The sequence below is a fragment of the Canis lupus genome, chromosome 35 (genome assembly GCF_048164855.1).
Source record: "Canis lupus baileyi chromosome 35, mCanLup2.hap1, whole genome shotgun sequence".
Taxonomy (NCBI): domain Eukaryota; kingdom Metazoa; phylum Chordata; class Mammalia; order Carnivora; family Canidae; genus Canis; species Canis lupus.
In genome coordinates this window covers 5,037,463-5,056,722 of record NC_132872.1, presented here as the reverse complement: position 1 = coordinate 5,056,722, position 19,260 = coordinate 5,037,463, and the positions used below count along the sequence as shown (strand labels likewise).

The window sequence follows — 19,260 nt, the reverse complement described above, 5'->3', positions numbered from 1 at the left end:
CCTTCCCGAACATTGCTAACCCTCCTCTGCAGTCAGATCATCACGATGTTGGCTGAAGTCTGATCTTGTTTGTTTTTTAAAATTATTTATTCATGAGAGACACAGAGAGAGAGAGGCAGAGACACAGGCCGAGGGAGAAGCAGGCTCCATGCAGGGAGCCCGATGTGGGACTCGATTCCAGGACTCCAGGATCACACCCTGGGCTGAAGGCAGGCGCTAAACCACTGAGCCACCTGGGCTGCCCTGATCTTGGTTTATTATTATTATTATTATTATTATTATTATTTTATATTTATTTTTCTGATCTTGGTTTTAATGGTCTTTGCTGTCAGTGGGCGTTAAAGCAGTGTTTGGAACTCACTACAACCTACCATTGGGGTCTTTGCTAATAAGTTTTGCTAATTAACATTCCAGGTACAGATATGCTTTTGTTAAGGAAAAAAAAAAGTATAAATCTCTAAGGGAGACACAAATGTGTTCTCTGCAATTAGCTCAATAGAAATGGGGATGGGGGGCAGCCCCTTCACCGTGCACAATGGGAGCATTGCTGATGCTGTCCCGCTTCCTTGGAGCAGAGGGCCTGCCTAGGACCAGGGCTGCCACTCCTGTGCCCCCATGTGGCACATTGTTGCAATGAACCCAGTGAAGTCTGGTGGTGGTGAACTTAACAGCGAGCACAAGCAGGGGGAGCGGCAGGCAGAGGGAGGGAGAAGCAGGCTCCCTCCTGAGCAGGGCTGGATCCCAGAACCCAACCCAGTTGGTTCAGCAGATGCTGAACCAGCTGAGCCCCCCAGGCGCCCCACTGCGGGAGTGAGGTCTTTCACTGGCTCCTTCATGTTCACTTGACCAAGCCCCTGGGTTTATTTCCTGATCCCAACCATAGCCCTGCATCTGATGGCTGTGGCAGGTGGGAACTGCCTTCCTACCACCTGGAGGTAAGAGTCCTCCTGGGGCACACAGGTAGTTACCTGCATGTGCTGAGCCGACGGGCCTGCTTTGAATCTCCTCTTAGTTACCAGTTAGGCGAGGTTAGGCAGGTAACTCCACGTCTGTCCGTTTGTCAGTGACGTGTGGTAGCCAGGAGGATCAAGTGGTGCTTATCCCCGTGTCTGGCACACAGTGTCCAGCAAACGGCGGGCATGGGTATTAGCTCTCCAGGTCAAACCAGCATCCCTCCCGCCTGCATCTCCTCCCCTCCCTGCCACTCGGGTCCTTTCCATGATCTGTGTTCTTGTTATTTTCAACTTTCCCTCATCACGGTTCACCTGTTTTAAAACATCCTCTTCTCAACCTTGGATCTTTTCTGGTGCCATCCTCAGTCCCTTGTCCCCTTGACTCCTCAGTCCAGGGAACTACCCTCTCGCCAAGGCCACCAGTGTCCTCTCGCCTGCCTGCCTCAATGACTGGTCCTTAGCGGACGTTCTCTCCGTAGCACTGTGCCGTTCCCCACTCGGGGTAGGTCTCTGCCCTCTGGGGCTCCCTCCCCGGTGCCCCGCCAAGGGCTGAGTGCACCGTTCTTCGGGCTGGAACCAGGCCCATTGTTGGCCCAAGCCGCAAATCAGACCAGGACACGTTACCAGTGAAAGTGTTTAATAGTTAAATTATTTAAATAGACGTTTTAATTTCCATGGGAAATCATAATCGTATCTGTTTTTGCAAGAGCAGGAATAAAAAGAGTGCACACCCTTGGAGGGAATGAAGAGCTAGTACTGCACGGTGTCACCAGTCACTGCTGGGATAGGGGGGCTGGGCCCCCAAGAGACCGAGGAGACCGTCACCGACGGGGGGACCAGCAGAGGAACTCAGCACACACGTTACTCAGGTTAGAAGCAAAATCAAAACCCGGCACCACCGGTGGGTACCATGGGGGGGGGGGGGCTTGAGAACACCACCATGGAGAGAGCCCCCCACACACACACACCTGCACACCCGCAAAGAGATGCAAGGGGGAGCGATGCAGAACTCAAAGGATGGAGCAGCAAAAGCATGGACAGACTTGGGCTGGCAGTTTAGGTCTGCAAGCTTTGCTTCTCAGAGCCGTGCTCACACTGGGGCGAGAGATGGTGTGTGGAAGGGGCAGGCCGGTGCTCATGTCCCGTGAGGGGTGGTGCGGGCGGGCATCAAGGGAACGTCTCGCAGCTGCCGCCCCACCCCCTTCAAGCTCGGCTGGGAGGTGACATTTCTGCCCTGAGAAGCAACAAAAAGATCTGGGCACAGGACCCAAGGACTCTGTTTGACTAGATCTCTAGGATAATAGTTCATTCTCCACTTTCATGCCCATTTCCATTTTATACCCTTGTAGGGTATAAAAGTGATTTATATATATATATAAATTTAACTGCCCCCTCCCCCAAAAAACAAGAACCAGACAAAACAAAATCTCTGCTAGCTTTGTCTTTTGGACGTTGAAGCTGGGCTCTACCCTTTCCTCTGGTCTGCGGAGGGAGAGCCAGCTGAGAGAGGCAGCAGGCGAGGCTCCCCACTGCCGCTGCGCCAGCTGAGCGCCTGTGGCCATCCTGAGCTCTCAGCTGCCTCTGCAGGCAGCAAGTGGCTGACATCCCAGGGAGAAGAGACCGTGGTTTGCTGCAGGTTGGGGCCGTTTCCCTTAGTTCCAGCCGGCCGAGAGGGGAACGTACCCATTTGCATTTAACTTTAGGGAAGTGACGTGTTAGGGAGGGAGGTCATGTGTACGTGCATCTTCCCACTTACTCTGAATGCAGGGCACCCTAAAAGGACATACGCTCACTGCTCTGGTTGGACCTGGGAAAACCCAGAACTGCTGAATCCGAGGTGAGGGAACGGGCATCCTGCATGTGACCAGTTCCACAGCGTAAACACACACACACACACCTACACCAGTACATACGCTGACATACGTACAGTACAAATGCTGTGCACAGCTGTTTTCTAGTATAATTTACAAAATATAGAATTTGGTATATTTGTTAGATCTCCAAGGATTTCAATAATACAAAATAAAAAATACAAAAAGACAAATCGGGGTCCCTGCCCTCCCACCCCAGCGGCATCTTCGTTTGCTTGCGGGTCTCTTACACGCATACAACTAGCATAGTCTAAAGAAGGGCACAGAAAGTTGTTTTATTTAATAAATATTCTTTTTCTCAGAACCACCCCTCCTTGCCTCGAGTCCTCTCGCCTCCCCCTCGCACTTCGTTCCGTTCCCCTCGACGAGGCGTCGTCTACGTGTGCGGGTGCAGGAGGAGGACTGCGAGAAGGCCGCAGCCCCTCCACAGCCAGCACTCCCGCCAGAAGCCCCTCCGTGGGGCAGGGGCCGTGGCCTCTGGCGGAAGCTGAAATGCTCACACAGGAAAGCGGGGCCCTGGGTCCCCCAGGCCGAGGCCTCCCCGTCAGCCCTGTCGCCGCACGCCTGGCTACCACACGCCGCCAGAGCTCCAGCAGCTCCTTTCTACCCGTGCAGTAGCAGCACCCGTTAGAAAACTCGAGACTCAGATCACGCCTGGCGGAGTCTTCCACGGAGGAAACATCTTTGGTCAGCTTGGTGCTCGCAGGACGCTGGCACCCCAGGGCCTGGGGCCTGCCCACAAAGGCAGAAGCTGCTTCTGGAGTCAAAGTGGAAAATCTCACCGGCGCGGCCACACGGGCTAGAGCGCAGGCTTCCACCTGCCCACCGGCACACAAAGAAGCCATTTCCGTTTCTCAGGAGGCCAGGCGGCCTGGCATCACCAGTTGGCAGCTGCTAACTGAGCGGGGGCCCACCGTTGAGGAAGTAGGTCATCATCTCGCCTTTGCCCTTGACCTTGACCACACCCCTGCACTCCAGCTGGTACGTGTTGGCAGCCAACACCTGGTACATGTCCGTGGTGACCTGAGGAGGCAATGGAGAGGTTCAGATCCCTGAACTGCCTGTCGTCGTCCACAATGACAGGTGCACCCTGTAGCAATCTCACGCTGCTGCCATCGATCCTGAGCATGTGACCAGCGTGCTCACCCAAGTCTCACTCCACGGCAGCTAGATTAAATGGGATAAGCAGTGGCCCTCAAACTCAGAGGGAAGTCCTATTATCTCAGGCTCACAAAACCTGAGTCCCTTCCCTAGGGTTTCACAGCTAGCCAATGGCAGAGCCCGCATCCAGGTCTGTGTCCTACTGCCCATCTGCTTCAGCTTTTGGAACAAAGAGGGGGACTGAGCAGTGGCCTCGGTAATCACCGCACTACTGCTGGGTGAAGGAGAAAGCAGCTATACAAGCGCGAATCTCACAAGGGGAGCTCCCTGAGCACATCCCACAGTACCGCTGAGGCTCCTGGCCCTTCCTGGCTGTCAGGCGGGGGGAGAAGGCCCGGGAATCTCTGGGTGGGCTACTGGAAGGTGACCCTGCTGCGGTACCATGCGTATTCCAGGAATGGGAAAGCCCTCTGCAAAGCTGAGGTGGAGGCCACTGTGTGGTTGCACAGAGTCCTTCACTTGGCTGTGGGTGGGGTCAGAAGCTCTGCAAATGCACGTGCCTCTCTCCCCATCTCCCGTCTTGTCCCTTCTCCCCTTGGCACAGGGATGCAGGTGGGAGAAAGCAGTTTGCTCAGGTCACTCCAACAGCACCTACATGCCAGCCAGGCGGGGCTGATCTGGCCAGAGCTATGCTTGGGCCGACTCTTTGTTCATAGGTCCCACGGGAGAGGGAATCTAAGGGACATTTGAGCAGCGTCAGTGTGAGCAAAGAAAGGGGCATGCAAGAGAGCACAGTTCAAAAGTGGGGACACTGAGGCCAGGGAAGCTAAGTGACCTGCCCACAGCCTTGTGGGGCACTGGGGGCTGGAGGGTACAGCAAGGGAGCCCAGTCCAGGGCCTCACTCTTGTCAGACTGGAGCAGAGGGAATCAAGGAAGGCCTGGGACTCAAGTGCCAGCTTGCAAAGGATAGAGAAGAGAAAAGAAATCTCTGGGCCTCTGGCCAGGCCCCTTGGCTGTTGGTGGCACCATCCCAGGGACCAGTGGCCTTGCCTGGTTCCCCTGAAATAGGCCCTGAGTGCCGTGGGCTCCATGTGGCAGGACCTTGCCCCCCCCCCGCATAATCTTTGTGTCCTGCTGCGTTAGCCGGGACCCCTCAATTCCTTCTGCGGCCAGTAGAGGGCTCTGCGCGGGCTGGAGCTCTGTCCAAGGTGCTGAGGGCTGGAAACACACTTGGGGTTCCAGGGACCAGCGGGCGGCCTGCCCCCAAGACCATGCGGCACAGCCTCAGGCCCGCCAGGTGGGCCCCAGCCCTCACCTGGATGCGGTCCGGCACGCCGGTGCTGTCCATGCGGCTGGCCACGTTCACCGTATTGCCCCAGATGTCGTACTGAGGCTTGCGAGCCCCAATCACCCCGGCCACCACGGGGCCGATGTTGAGCCCTGCAGGGGACAGAAGTCGGCACGTTCTCTTCGGGGCTCAGACCAGCGCTCGCCCTCACTCTCATCCCTCCCGCGATGCCCAGCGGGTTCCTCTTGGCCTGAAGACAGCCAGGGGCCTCTAAGGGCCTGACGTCAGGCTTGGCCCCGCAGCTCCCGCCCCGCCAAGCCAGACCACAGAGGCCTGTTCACGCAGCACCGCTCCTGTACGCGTGCCACCCAGGTGGCCGCTGCCAGTCCATCAGCAGGACCACCCTCTTCGAGCACCCGGGGACTTGCCACATCATCCGGTTGCCTTTCCATAATCCTCCTTCTCAGGGGCATTTCAGTTTTCACTGCCAGTTCAGGCTCCGCGTACCAGAGCCCCCCCTTCTCTTCCTCCTCACCTCTGCTGCTGCTTTCAGGGGCACTACCATGGTGGCTCCTCCTAACCCACGGTCTCTTCCGTGTCCAAGCGGGCCTCCCCCGGGCGTCTGAGCTAGGGCGGGCCGGGATGTCGCCAGGGCCCAGCTCCAGAAGCAAGGCTGCTGCCCTCCACGTGGGCTCCCTGTCTCACTCCTGGCAATTTGCTCTAATCTCCCCGACGTCCTCCCAGTCTTACCCACACCAACCCCGATCACCCTGCCACCCAGCATCCACTGTGCTGGTTCCCCCACCTCAAGCGTCCTCCCTCCTCCCCAGGCAAGAACCTTCCCCAGCACACCTGGCTTAGCTGACGTGGTCTAGACAGTTCCTGCCACGTCTCCAAGCCCCTGGGCACTCCTCCCTCGTGCCCCAGAAACTCTCACCCGGGGCTGCATCAAGCCTCACCGTTGCATGAGAGGGAGGACTACAAACATAGACCCTTCCCTCCACAGCCCTCCTCCTCGGTCCTGCCAGGCCACATGTGGCTTTTTACCCCACCTGCTGACCCCAGGCTGGACTGGCCGGAAGCCAAGCTCACCGATCTTCATCTGGAAGTTGTTGAAGGAGTGCTCATTGATGTACTTCATTTGGTCCATGAGCTTCATGGCAAAGTCAGCCAGGGCTTTGATGTGGGTCTTGCCCACCTTGTCGTATGTAGAGTCATTGAGGCCTGAGGCGGCCATGTAGGTGCTGCCAATGGTCTTGATCTTCTCCAGCTGCCTGAACCGATCCTCGCTGATGATCTGGATGGAAGGAGGCCAAACCTGGGTCACCGCCAAGGCTGGGGCACTGAGGTCTGCGGGGAAGGGCAGCAGCATGGCCCCTCATACCCCCTCGGTTCACACAGGGGGCCCGTCTCCATGCCAACGTGTGAGCCTGACAAAGCAGACCTCCCAGGGACACGCCCTCATCTTTGTCCAGAGAGACACCCTTCTTCTACCTCCAGGCCCAGCCAGAAGCCTGCCCAGACCCACTTCAGCCAAGGTGAGTTACCTGCTGCCCCAGGAGCCGCAGGGGCTGTTTCCACACAGCCTGGCCCCAGCCCCATCCTCCTCCCCAGGACCTACAATCCCTCTGGGGTTGATCCCCTCATGCTCATCACTCGGTGAGCTCCCAGGGTCAAAATGCCCTCCTGGGCACAGCAGACCCGGTGCCGGGCACACACCGGGTACTTGCTGAGGGTGCTTGTTTGTGTTTCTGCCCTTGCTGTCAAGGACTTTGCATCATTGTCCTTCTTCCTCCCTTGGCCTTGGAGGTCCTCCTTCCTTGGACTCTTTCGAAAGCCAGGCCCCGACCCAGCGCATGCCCAGCCCCAGGTGGCAAGAGAGAAACAGCAGCGAATGGGGAGGACTGGCGGGATAGCCGGCCAGGGTCTCAGAAGCCCCCTCTGTCACCTACCGGCCGCGAACTTGGCCGAGCCGCGTCTGTGGACCTGTTTCGTCCTTTGTAGGAGGCCAGGGCCCTGTCCTCGGGTGCCCTAGCGTCCCTCCCGCCCCAGGGACCCACGCGCCCCCCACTCCCCAGCCGCACCTCATCAAAGTCAGCGATGATCTCATTGAGCAGCCGCAGGCACTCGACACCCTCATTGTTGGCCTCAAGCTCCACGTAGAACTCGGAGAAGTTGGCGATGGAGGCGAACATGACAGCCACGCACTCGCACGACTGGTAGTAGAGCTCGTCGTTGCGTCGCTCACGGGCCAGGAAGTGGGCAGCCACGTCCTTGGGCAGGATGTTGTGCAGCAGCCGCCGGTTGTAGGCCTGCAGCTCCTCCATCTCCTCCTTCTCCTCCGTGGCCTAGGACACGGCACCGGTCGGAGGGAGGGGTGTACAGGCCGCCGCCCCGGGCCCCCCCACTCCTCCCCGGCTCCTCCCCACCTCCCACTCTCTGCGAGGAGCAGTGACAGCAGGAAAGCGACAGGCGTGTTCGCACCCACTGGGCCTGGCCGCCCCTCAGAACACGACACGCGGGAGGGTGCTGGACTCAGGGCCTGGAGGAGAGGCCGAGCGCAGCCTGTCTGCGCAGAGCTAGGCCGACACGGCGGCTCCGGGGCTGGTCCCAGACCGCACCGCCAGTGGCCCTCCGGCGACCAAGCGCTCCCCCGCTGTCCCTTTCCCTCTTCCTATCAGGGAGCGCCGTTTGAGGAGGGTCCCTCCTGCAGACTGACCCACGGGAAGAGGACCCAAAGCCCTGCCGCTCCCCCTGGTTCCCCCAAGGGCAGGCATGCCCCAGGGCCAGGAGGTGCAGATGCCCCAAAGGGCCACCTGGGGCGGGATGGGGACGTCACCACTGATTTTGGTTCTCCCCCACTTTCTTGGGTCTGAGAAATCAGGGTTTGTGGTCACTCACCCTCCAGGTTAAAGGGACAGTGCAGAGCTCTGGAATCAAGTGGCCAAGAGTGGCTCAGGCTGAAGCGTGGAGGTGCAGGAGCCACCTGACCAGAGTTCATGGGACACAGGAGGTACAGAGGGCAGTCTGCTGGCTTCCTCCCCCTGAGGGCAAGCCAAGTGGCCCCTTTAACGGAGAGTGACCATGTTGGCAAACAGGCGGGTAAGGACCACTGTGGGGCCGCTGCAAAGGTCTCGCCAGCCCTCTGGGACCCGCCCTAACTCAACGTGGAGGCCTGTCTGTCCGGCTGCAACAGGACCTCCACCAGGGCCGGGGCTACTTCCCGGCTCTCCCGGTGGGTAGCAGCTGCTTTAGGGAAACTGCCAGTAACCCCCGCCCGAGGCCACGGGACCTGGGTCTAGCAGGAACAAAGGTCAGGGACCCCAAGGCTCAGAGGCCCAGCCTAGCCTTGCACCCGAGTTGATGGCACCACAGTCCATCGCTCCTACGGTCACTGGAAACATGGCTTCGAGAATGGGGGTCGCGCCTACGGAAGTTCCTGGGCCCTGGGACGCCAGGTGGGCCCAGCAGGCATGTGCTATCTTCCAACCCACGTGACCTCTGCTTCCGTGAGGCTCCCTCGGGCCACCCCCTCTTCATCACCTGGGGCCACCGCCCCGAGCTCTGAGATGGGTGTGCCGGAGGGAACGGGCTGAGTGGGAATCCCCCACTGGAGGGCTACTCCTTGGACGAGCCCCGGCTGGTCCATCTGCCCCTGGAGATGCACGGGCTGCCCACGGTCCTGCTGCCTGCTGAGACCACAGCCCGGGACCCAGGAGCCCGCCAGCTCCTCTGATCAGCCCAGCAGGTGGCCGTGGAGGCTGGGGTTGGACAGTTACTGCTGTACTGGGGTTACTGCTGGGAACACAGGCGAAGACCTGCCCAGAACTCTGAGCACGCTGCCCTGAGACATGATGCTGGGCCGCTCCCCACGCAGCCAGCTGCTTCTAGGACTGGGCTCAGGCCGGGCAGGAGGGCCCAGGGGTCCAAAGCCCCCTGCTGATCCTAATGAGGTCACTGCCCTGGGGGACGGACAAGAGTCGGCTCTCGCGACAGCGGAGACCCAGCGGTCTGGCCAGGAGCAGGCCCGATCCTTCGTGCAGGTGCTTCAGGGAAGCTAAGGACCTCAGGCCCCCCGCCTCCCTGTCGGTAAGTCACGCACCCACTACGACCAGCGACCCACACTGGCTGCTGGGTTGACTGGGGTGGGGTGGGGGGCAGCGGATTATCACTCACCCATCCCAAGGGCCTGTGTTCAGGTTTTTGCTTACTGATACATATTTGATGTTGTTCCCCCTCCCAAAAGCCCTGGAGGACGGGACAGGGAGGGACAGGTAAGCATCACAAGCCCGCGGCTGGGGCTCAGGGGAGAGAGACCGACGCACCTGGCAGGTAGGGATGTGCTCACCCTTCCTACCTGTGTGCAGGGGCCTCTGTTGCCTGGGCACCGGGTGGGGGTGGTGAGGGAGCCCCCGGCTGTTCTGCTCAGCCCCGGCCGGCAGCCTCTCACTGACCCTGTGCATTCAGGGGCTGGACAGAGACCTGGCGTGGGGGGGACAGGTCCCCAAGACAGGCTGAGTGGCAGCCTCAGCCTTCCCTTGCTTCTGCCCGTTTCTCGAGGTCTCTGCAACACAACTTAGTTGCCCATCAGCAACCGTCTTGGGGGCCGGGGACTCCCTGGGGCTTCCGTGGGAGGTGGGGGGGTGTGCGGAGGGTGTGTGCACACGCGCATGGAGAAGTGGGGGGACGTCAGCCCCGGGTCCCGCGGAGCCTGGTCAGCCCTTAGGAGAGAGCTGGAGCCGCAGGGGAGCCTCCCCAAAGGAGAGGGCGTGAGAGAGCCAAGAGGAGGCAGGGAGGCAGCAATGGGAGCTCAGGAGGTGGGCCTCTCGCACGCCGCCCCCCCCCCCCCGGCATTCCGGCGCACAGAGCTTCGTCGAGCCCCCGTGGGGGACCGCAGTGGGCAGCGGGGCTGCTGGATGCCCCCACCCGTAACCGAACTCGGGGCCTCCCGCGCCAGCCTGAAGACTTAATAATCTCAGCGTTAACAGGCAGCTGAGGATGGAGGCGGCCCGCGTGGGTTGCGGGTGAGCTGGAGGCCGAGGCTGCCCCCGGGGAGACGGCCTGCTCGCCATGCGTGCCCTCGGGCACCCTCTGGACCTTCTGAGCCCCCGGTAGGTAACAAGCACCCCACTGCCCCGGCCACCTCTCCCCAGGGCCGGGCGAGCCACCGTCTGGGTTTCCATCCTCCCCTGGAAGATTCACGCCGAGTTGTGGCCCCATAAGCCCCGCTCAGAGGCCTGCTGGGCCAGCTCCTGCACTGCAGCCTCGTGACACGGTGACATGGGCAGTGCGCACCCCGCCCTCCTCCCCCTCTGCCCCCCGCCCCGGCTCTGGATGTGCCCACTAGCGCCTGGCCAGTGTCTGTGACTTCACAGCGGGTCCCTGGGGCCCATCAAAGTCCCAGCACTGTCAAGGGGGGTTGGACTGGAATAAGCTCTGGGGTTTTGCCTCTTGGCTCCAGGGAGCAGGGAGCGGACCTGCTGGGACACGGGGCGCCGGCTGGTGGGGATGAGGCCTGAGCGGGACACCCCAGCAGTGCATTAGTAAGGCCCAGCCCGCCCAGGGGGTGAACGTGCTCACGTGCTCACGCCTCCCCAGCCCCGCCCCGCCCCGGGCCGCCCACCTGCAGTTTCCAGAGGAAGTCGAGGCGGGCGGTGGACTCCACTTGCTGGGCATGCAGGTACAGGGCCAGCACGAAGACGGAGATGATGATGGGCGTCACCACCTTCAGCGCCACCTTGGTCGCGTGCTCAGGGCTGCAGGGGGCGGCAGATGCCCTGGTACTGCAGGCAGGTCCCAGCGCCCTGGGCCTTTCTCTTCCTCCCGCTACGCCCCCTCTCCTCAGCCTCCTGCTCATTCTGCCCGAGGCAGTGCCTCTCCCGGGAAGCCTTCCCGGCCCGCAGCCCGTCGCAGCGCCCGCTCGCACCCGGTGCCCTCCTCTCCCCGTGTCACTGGGAACCTTCCCTCTGGTCTCATAGGGGGATCGGTGAGGCCCTTGTAAAAGGCTGTGTCCATCCCAGGTCTCTCCCAGTAGACATGACGGGGGCCCTGCACCCAGCAGGGAGCTTACTCCAGGTGCTCTCTCCCCCTCCCTCTGCTCCTCCCCTCACCCCCCTACCAGTTCTCTCTAAGCAGCAATAAAAGGTCGCTGTCCCAAACCCTGCTCCCGGTCCCCAGGAAAGAGCCTGGACCTTGAGGGCTGCACAGCCTCGCTGCCTGGCAGCAGCCCAGCGCCGAGCTTACCCTGCGAAGCCCCCAGGCCTCGCCCGGCTCCTTCTCCCAGAGGGAGGGCGGCTGGGTGAGGGGGTCCCCGCCTCCCCTTCTCCTGTGCCCCAGCGCCCACCTGCTCCCGGGGAGAGCCTGAGGCCAGACGCTTTCAGATGACGCCCGTACAACGGCCCGTGGGCCCTGCAGGCCCAGCTGCTGAGCCTGCAGGGCATTGTGCAGCAGTGGGGACCACCCAGGGGGAGAAGGGCCTCCACCAGTTAGACCCCTTGGGACCCTTGGGGTGTTTTGCCCCCTGCCCCCCCCGCCCCCCAGGCTGCTGGCCGCCAAGGCCCGGAGTGCTGATTCGGACAACTCGGGGGCACGCACTCACCACTGCGAGGTCCCGTTGTTGTTGTTGAAGTCTCTGTGGACAGGAACGGGGAGGGCTGTTTGGGGCTGCCCTCTGCATGCGCCCCCACCCGCCCAGCTCTGCTGCCCCCACTCCTGGACCCCTGCAGCACCCCCAGCACCCCTTGGGATCCACCAATACCTTCAGGACGGGAGGCTTGCAGAAAGACCAGCCCCCCGCCCCCGGCCACCAAGACTGCAAATCAGGGCAAGGGGGTCCCCCTTCCCTGAGACCCGGGGGCCCCCCAGCACCCCTGCCCCGGGGCAGAAGCCAGCCCGCCTCCTGCCCCAGCACCATGCTGCCTCCGGAGGCAGCGAGACACGACCCCCGTGCTGCCCAGTGCGGTGGCCGCAGCCACGTGTGGCTCCTGAGCCTTCGCACGTGACTGGTGCAAGTTAAAACGTCCCGTGGTGTCTAACAGATACCAGGTTTTGAAGTAATCAGTGTGGGGGAAAAATGTAATGTGTTTCATTAATGATTTTATATTGACTGCAAATTAATATTGTGAATGTGTTGGTTAAACAAAAATATTAAAAATGCATGTTTTGCCTTTCTAATATAGCCACTAGAAAATTTTTGAATTACACGCGTGCCTCGCATTATGTATCTCCTGAGCAGCGCCCCAGAGCCAGCCAGGGCCTCCCAAATGAGAAATGACCTGGGGGGGGGTGGATAGGCTGGCAGTGGGGGGAAGGAGCCCCTCCCAGTCCTCCCTGTCCTCCCAGCACAGCAGCCTGCACAGCCCCTGGGGCCACGGCCTCCCCGCTGTCTGCCCACAGCCCCCCTGGGCCACCAGGAAGGGCGCCCTTGAATCCTAGATCCTTCCCTACGCCCTCCTTTGCTCAGGTGACACCCTCTTCACCAGAAAGTGGCGTTTCTGACCCTGGAGTGATCGCCTGTCTCATCCATGACTGTACCGCGCTCTCTGGCTCGGCGCTTGGAACACGCAGGCCCTCAGTGAATGCTTTTGGATGAATGGATCTCTTCCTATAACTTGGAGAAAGCACAGTTTGCTGCATTTTTCTCAAAGGACACAGACCTGTCACTCGCATTTTTTGCACTTCCTGATGTGTGTGTGTGTGTGTGTGTGCGCACGCGCGTAGCGGGGTGACGGGAAGAGAAGGGTACTGACACTTGGCTCCTTACAAACGTTTTACTACTATGGACATTATTCCTGTTTTACTGGGAGTTAGATAGCCTGGGGTACAGCCCCAAGCCTGCTGCCTGGAAGTGGGACCCAGTGGCTCACCCTCATAACCAGGAACCTCTGAGCAGTGCACAGACTACCCAACCGTCCGTGGCAACACTGCCTACTTTGCTGGGCTGCTAAGAGGATGAAAAGGGACAATGTATGTCCCAGAAACCACAAACGTTTTTTTTCCTACTCCACAGACCTTGCTATCCAGCTCTGTTGAATCTTGACTCCTCTCTGGGCCTAAGGTGCCACAGACAGATGGAGCTAAATGAAAACACCTCATCAGAGGCTGCCCTGAACAAATGAGGAACAATTCATTGAGGCCTGAGGGCAGGAAGGACAGCAGGACCGAGTCACCCTGAGGCCAGCCCCCCGGCCCCGTACTGGAGAAGGGACGGCGGAGAAGGCCACACTGCAGTGCTTTGCCAGGGCGGTCAGCTGGGGAGCCACAGAGCAGCCCCCTCGCAAGCCCCCTGCGGCCCACGCTCCCAGCCACCCACTGCCCTGGCCTCCCTGCAGGGCTCCACACCCGGTGGGGGAACCGAGGCGGGGGGGGGGGGCACCTACATGGCGTTGGCAGTGACCAGCAGGTCAGCGTTGTCAAACAGTGTGACCCGGGGCACCTCGACGACGAGCACGTATATGAGCTCAATGGCCAGCATGAGCACCAGCTTCCCGATGCAGCTGATCTGCAGGAACACGGAGCAGGCCAGCAGGCTGAGCAGCACGCTGTAGGTGAAGTACTGCGGACAGAGGGCAGCGGCCTTCAGCGCCCCGGCCTGGCCTCCCCAAACCCTGGCCTCCCCGAGCCCCAGCCTCCCCGAGCCCTAGCCCTGGCCCCGGCCTCAGCCCCAGCCTCCCCCGGCCCTGGCCTCCCCCAGCCCCAGCTCCAGCCTCCCTGGCCTCCCCGAGCCCCAGTCTCCCCGAGTCCCGGCCTCCCTCAGCCCCAACCTCAGCCTCCCCCAGCCTCCTCTAGCTCCAGCCTCCTGAGCCCCAGCTCCAGCCTCAGCCTCCCCAAGCCCCAGCCCCAGCCTCCCCCAGCCCCAGCCTCCCCCAGCCTCAGCCTCCCCCAGCTCCAGCTCCAGCCTCCCCCAGCTCTAGCCTCCCCCAGCCCCAACCTCAGCCTCCCCGAGCCCTAGCTCCAGCCTCCCCCAGCTCCAGCCTCCCCAAATCCTGGCATCCCCCAGCTCTAGCCTCCCCCAGCTCCAGCCTCCCCGAGCCCCAGCCGAGCCGCAGGTGAGGCCTGGTCTGAGGATACTCCTGCTCACGCAGACTTGGGATGTGACGTGAAGATGCCTGGGCAGCTACGGGGGAGGGGGATGCGGCTCCGGGCCGGAGCTCGCGGGCGCGGGCAGGAGAGCCCGATGGTTAGAGCAGGGCTCCAGGCCAGGAAGGCTTGAGGTTCACCCTGATTTATTACGGACCGTCTGTGCGACTTGGGCCGTTGGGCCAACCTAAGCCTCCGCGTCCCCATCCGCAGAACCCCCGGGCCCCGGGCTCTGCTACGGTGGGGTGCAGCCACGGCACGGCTGGTGCCACAAGAGCTCTGGGGACAGAGGCGCCCCAGCCCCTGACCTGCAACCTTAAATCCAAAGCTCTGAAGCCTGACGGTGTTTCACGGCTGCTGCGGTGGCAAGGCCTCAACTGCCCTTATTCGGTGGCAAACCTGCCCCAGCTGCCATCCTGCCGCTTATCGTCTTTAACCTGCCTCTTGAGACTCCGCGTGCACTTTGCTGCCCGAACGTTACCAGGTGCAGCCCGGACTAGGCCGCGGGTGTGAAACACCCTCTGAACGCTGAGAAACTCGGCAGTTCACAATGTACCCGACCTGGAAGGCTCGGACGGGGGATTGGGGCCCTACACGACTTGCCCGGGGAAGTCCCTGCTGGTCGCCAAGCCTCAATCTCAGCCTCAGACAACAGGGGGGCCTTTCGGCTCCGCCCGACGCCAAGCCCGGGCGTGTCAGCAGCAGTTTGGCTCCTCCTTTCACATCTAGCAGCCTCACTCCGAGTCGGCACCGGGCCTCCCGGTTGGCTTCCTCTGCCTCGGGCTGGAGGCCAAACGGCGCCGGAGGATGCTCCCAGGTTGGACCCTCGGGCGCCCTAGACATGCAGGAGCCCAGCGAGGGACCGCACGGAGCCCCAGGAATGGGGGCAGCCTCCCGCCGCCCGGCGGACAGGGGCAGAGGACGTGGGCAGCGCCACGCAGCTCCTGCAGCCCCAGGGTCCCAGCCCGCCCAGGGGCTCAGCCACACGGGGGCGGCCCAGGCTTACAGCTGCTGTCCCCAAGGGCCCTGGCATCTGGGCGCTCCCAGGGCTCCGCAGCGGCACCCAAGCCGGTGGGACCGCGACGGGGAGACGCCCCTCCCAAGCCAGACCCAGCAGCCACTGCCAGCGCCCCCCATCCCCCTGCTTCTTCCTGAAGCCGCCCCCAAGGGGCGAGTCCGGGAGCAAACAGCAAACCGGCTCCTGCAGCCTCCGGCTCTGCGCGAGGGACAGGCACGAGCGGCCGGGAAGGCTCGTCCCCGACGTGGGCAGAGGCCCCCAAGACACGTCTCCCTTGCCCCTCCTACAGGGCCAAGGATCGGGCTCCCTCCCGGGGGTTCGGGGAGCCAGGCCAGCACCATGACGCCCCGGGGGCCTCACTGTGGTTCTGGACCTTTCCGGGAGTCCTGGGAGCTGGGTGAAGGTTGGGGCCACCTCCCTGGGAAAGAGCAACAGCAGCCATCATCTCGCAGGTTCTGTGTGAGCCCCACGGGCAGCTGGGGGGGGGGCATACAGGGCATGGGGGTGTGGGGGGCAGCTGGAGCGGGGGGTTGGGGGCCAGCTGGGGGTGGGGGGCAGATGGGGTGGGGGTTTGGGGGGCAGCTGGGGCGTGGGGGCTGGGGGGCAGCTGGGGCATGGGGGTGGGAGACAGCTGAGGGGTGGGGGGCAGCTGGGGCGTGGGGGGCAGCCGCACACGGAGCGGACACCTAGACTGGAGGCCCGGCCCGTGCTCTGATCACTGGAAAAGCGCTCCCCGAGGAGGAGGTGGATGAAGCACCCCACAAACCATAGGCACTCAATGCATGCCGCTCCCTGAGGGTTCTCGGCCCCAGTTTTTAACCCCAATAACCCATGGGTCCGACGAAAACATTCCAGCCAACGATGAGGGTGACGGCAGGCCTGGCCCCCATCCCCCCGGCCCACCTCTGCCTCGGAGGCAGACCTGTGCCCTCTTTAAGACCAGATCCCGGCCCCAGACGGCCCAGGGGAAAGCCCTGGTGTGTGCCTCTTACTCACTGCAGGACCTTGGGGGGCTCCCCACCCCGTGCCTCACTTTCCCCATATGGAAAGGCCTCCACCCGCCGGCGCTGCAGGGCCGCTGTGCCATTGGGCGCCGGCACCCGGCCTGGGGACCGTCCATGCGGCCGGCAGGGTGGCTCCTCCGTGGAGAAGGCGCCCGGCCCGCGGAGCGATAGTCCGGGGGCGGGTGGGGGGTCCCCGCGTGCCCCCCGCGCCCAGTACCTCGGGGAAGTTGCAGCTGGGCCAGGGGCTGCCGCAGAAGCCCTGCTCGTCGCCCAGGCTGAGGTTGGCCGCCGACGCCGCCACGTGGCACGCGTTGACCCGGCTGGTGCTGATGTTGTGCTCGTCCGCCAGGCAGCCCAACAGGTCCTCGGAGTTACACATGAACTGGGGGCGGGAGGGGGGCTCAGCGTGGGGCCCGGCCCGGGGGGGGGGGTGCAGCCTGACACTGCGGGGGCGCCCAGCGGCTGGCCCTGCCCTGGGGGCTTCTCGAGTGTTCCGGGGCCCCCCAGCCCTGGGAGCCAGGAACTAGAACCTGCGTGAGGGGCCTCAGCAGCCCGGTGCGGCCGCAGACCTACCATGTTGACGAAAGCCGACAGGAACACCAGGGTGATGGTGAACACCCCGACCAGGGTGCTGTTGGTCTTGGAGCGCACGATCTTCCTCGAGAGGCTCTGGAGCGGGGCCGGGAAGAGCTGCCCCAGGGCAACAGGGAGGGAGGGAGACAACAGAAGGCGGTGGCGCCTCTGCAAACTGCCCCGGAGGAGCGGCCGGCAGCTGCCCTCCCCTCCTCCTCGGTCCCTGGGCCGCAACCCCCTGAGCGCCCTGAACACCCCCACCCGGTGTGCCGCGCACCTGCCCCCAGGACGACGGCCGGGAATGGGCCTGCTGCGGAGCTCACGGCTGGGAGAGGCAGGAGGGGAGCAGAGATGCTCTCTTGACCCCCCCAGAGCAGAGGGGAAAGCTGGGGGACGCGCCACCTGACTGCTGAGCCGGTCGGGACTACGGTCTGGGTTGGGGGGACAGTAGGCGGCGGCTGGGGAGGCCTGCAGGGTCCCGAACTCGCCCAGGGAGGCTCAGAAGGCTTCTGCGCGGGAGAGAGCTGGGAGTCTGGGGACTGGGAGGACCTGGGGCCTGGAGGGAGGGGACGGGCTCAAGAGAAGGGGGCAGAGGAGCTGTGAGCAGCAGGGTGGGGCCCTGCACACACGAGCTCAGTGACCCTTTCTTCAGGACTCTCGTGGATCCGTTCCTCACCTACGCCTTCCTACACTTGCTTCCACTAGACAAACTGCACGTCCACTCAAAGACCCACTGCAGTCCTAGCAATGAAACGACCCCGTCACCACAGCTGCCACAGTTGGCTTTGTCCACCATGTCCTCCGCACCTCCAAAGCAGCCTAGATTTAAAACGATGTTGGCAGACACAGAGAAACTAAGGGGTGCATTTGGGCTTCCTCTGCCCTCAATGCCTCCCGGTGAAGCTGGTCGGCTGCCAAAATGCCAGGTGTTGGATGGAAACCCTTAAGGGCAAAGGATGGTGGTAGAAAAAGCACTGGGTCGGGAGCCTGGAAGGATCTAGACAGGGCTTTTCCTGCACGACCCTCAGCAAGTCACATTCCTTCTCTGAAGGCTTCCCATCTGTAGGCCTCTCAGGGCCCTGAGCATCTGTGTACATTTTGGCCGAGTATGTCAGACTACAAGGCTTTTCCATCCTCCCGTGCTGACAGGATGGTCACACAAACAAAACAGGCAAGAGGACACAGTGTGACCGCTATGAGACTGCTCATTCCCACTGCAGGAGGCTTGTGTGCTCCAGGGTTTCCTGCTAGCAAGTACCGGGACCTTGGTCTACTGTTCCCCTGCTGTGACCCACACTCACTCTGTGCAGAGCATCCACGTGGGCCTGTCACATCTGCCCCATGGGCTCTGTGAAGCCGACACTTACATGTTAATGTCACTGCTGCTTGCTGTGCTAGGAGTAATAGAATCCTTTGTCTCTGACCCAGAGTCTCATGTCTCCTGCCGGCATCCATGACAGAGTAAGGCTCGCCTACCAGCTTGCAGGTAGGGTGAAACCAAATCTCAGACCCTTTATAGTTCTTGCCACCAAGGAAGTGCCCTGCTGACCCCTCGGTGCTGGGCTTTGAGCTGGGTGGGCCCTGTTGGGAAGCAGTATATTTTTTCTACCCAAATCCCCTTCCGCCCTTCCAACAAGGCCACCTCCTATTCAGCAGAGGAAAGAGGGGACCATAGGAAAGGACAAACTACAGTTGATAGAGGCCTGACAGCCTTCACGCCATATGCTGGCCAGTGAAGACCTCAGATTCCAGTGGGGTGCCCCCCAGCACGGGTATGTTCGTGTATCATCAAGTCTGTGGCATTATTCCAGAAAAACGCTTCCTTTTAGAGTCACAAAGAAGACAATCTGATTAAACCACTTACATAGTAGAAGGAAACCTATGTGCGATTTGGAGAGCACAAGCTTCAATGAAAATCCTGCTTAGTAGACATGGAAAATAGAATATTCCACTCAATGGAACAGAGTGAGAGTCTAGAATTAATCCCTTACATTTATGATCAATTGATTTTGACAAAGTTGCCAAGGTAATTCAATGGGGGAAAGAACAGTCTTTCAACAAATGTTGCTGAGGCACCTGGATATTCACACGCAAAAGAATGATACGGGGCCTCCACTTCACACCACACACAAAAATTAACTTGAAATGGATCAGAGACATAAATGTAAGAGCTGAAACTATAAAACTTGTAGAAGAAAATATGGAAGCCAATCTTTGTGACTTTGGGTTGAGCAATAGTTTTTTAGATATAACGCCAAAAGCACAAGCAAAAAAAAAAAAAATTAGTTGGAGGTCATAAAAATCAAAAAAATTTTGTGTTTCAAATAACACCATCAAGAAAGTAAAAAAAGGTGAGGATATAGAAAAATTGGG

At 61.2% G+C, this 19,260-nt stretch overlaps 1 protein-coding gene across 10 annotated transcripts in view; it reads right to left on the bottom strand.

The window, feature by feature from the left end:
* Positions 1-1,573: 1,573 nt before the first annotated feature.
* Positions 1,574-19,260, bottom strand: part of ADCY5 (adenylate cyclase 5) — a 147,095-nt gene continuing 129,408 nt past the window's right edge. For 2 of the 10 annotated variants that reach the window (XM_072812494.1, XM_072812497.1), the window contains exons 13-23: positions 16,888-17,004; positions 16,532-16,696; positions 13,593-13,768; positions 12,713-12,823; positions 11,813-11,845; positions 10,838-10,970; positions 9,572-9,778; positions 7,299-7,562; positions 6,307-6,511; positions 5,242-5,366; positions 1,574-3,847 (exon numbers count right to left, since the gene is read on the bottom strand). In XM_072812494.1, the coding sequence (XP_072668595.1) occupies positions 3,719-3,847; positions 5,242-5,366; positions 6,307-6,511; positions 7,299-7,562; positions 9,572-9,778; positions 10,838-10,970; positions 11,813-11,845; positions 12,713-12,823; positions 13,593-13,768; positions 16,532-16,696; positions 16,888-17,004 (1,665 nt within the window). In that variant the 3' untranslated portion in view covers positions 1,574-3,718. Of the gene's footprint in view, positions 3,848-5,241; positions 5,367-6,306; positions 6,512-7,298; positions 7,563-8,115; positions 8,281-9,571; positions 9,779-10,837; positions 10,971-11,812; positions 11,846-12,712; positions 12,824-13,592; positions 13,769-16,531; positions 16,697-16,887; positions 17,005-19,260 lie in introns of those variants that run through there. The other 8 variants (XM_072812491.1, XM_072812496.1, XM_072812492.1 and 5 more) reach the window with 8 other exon arrangements.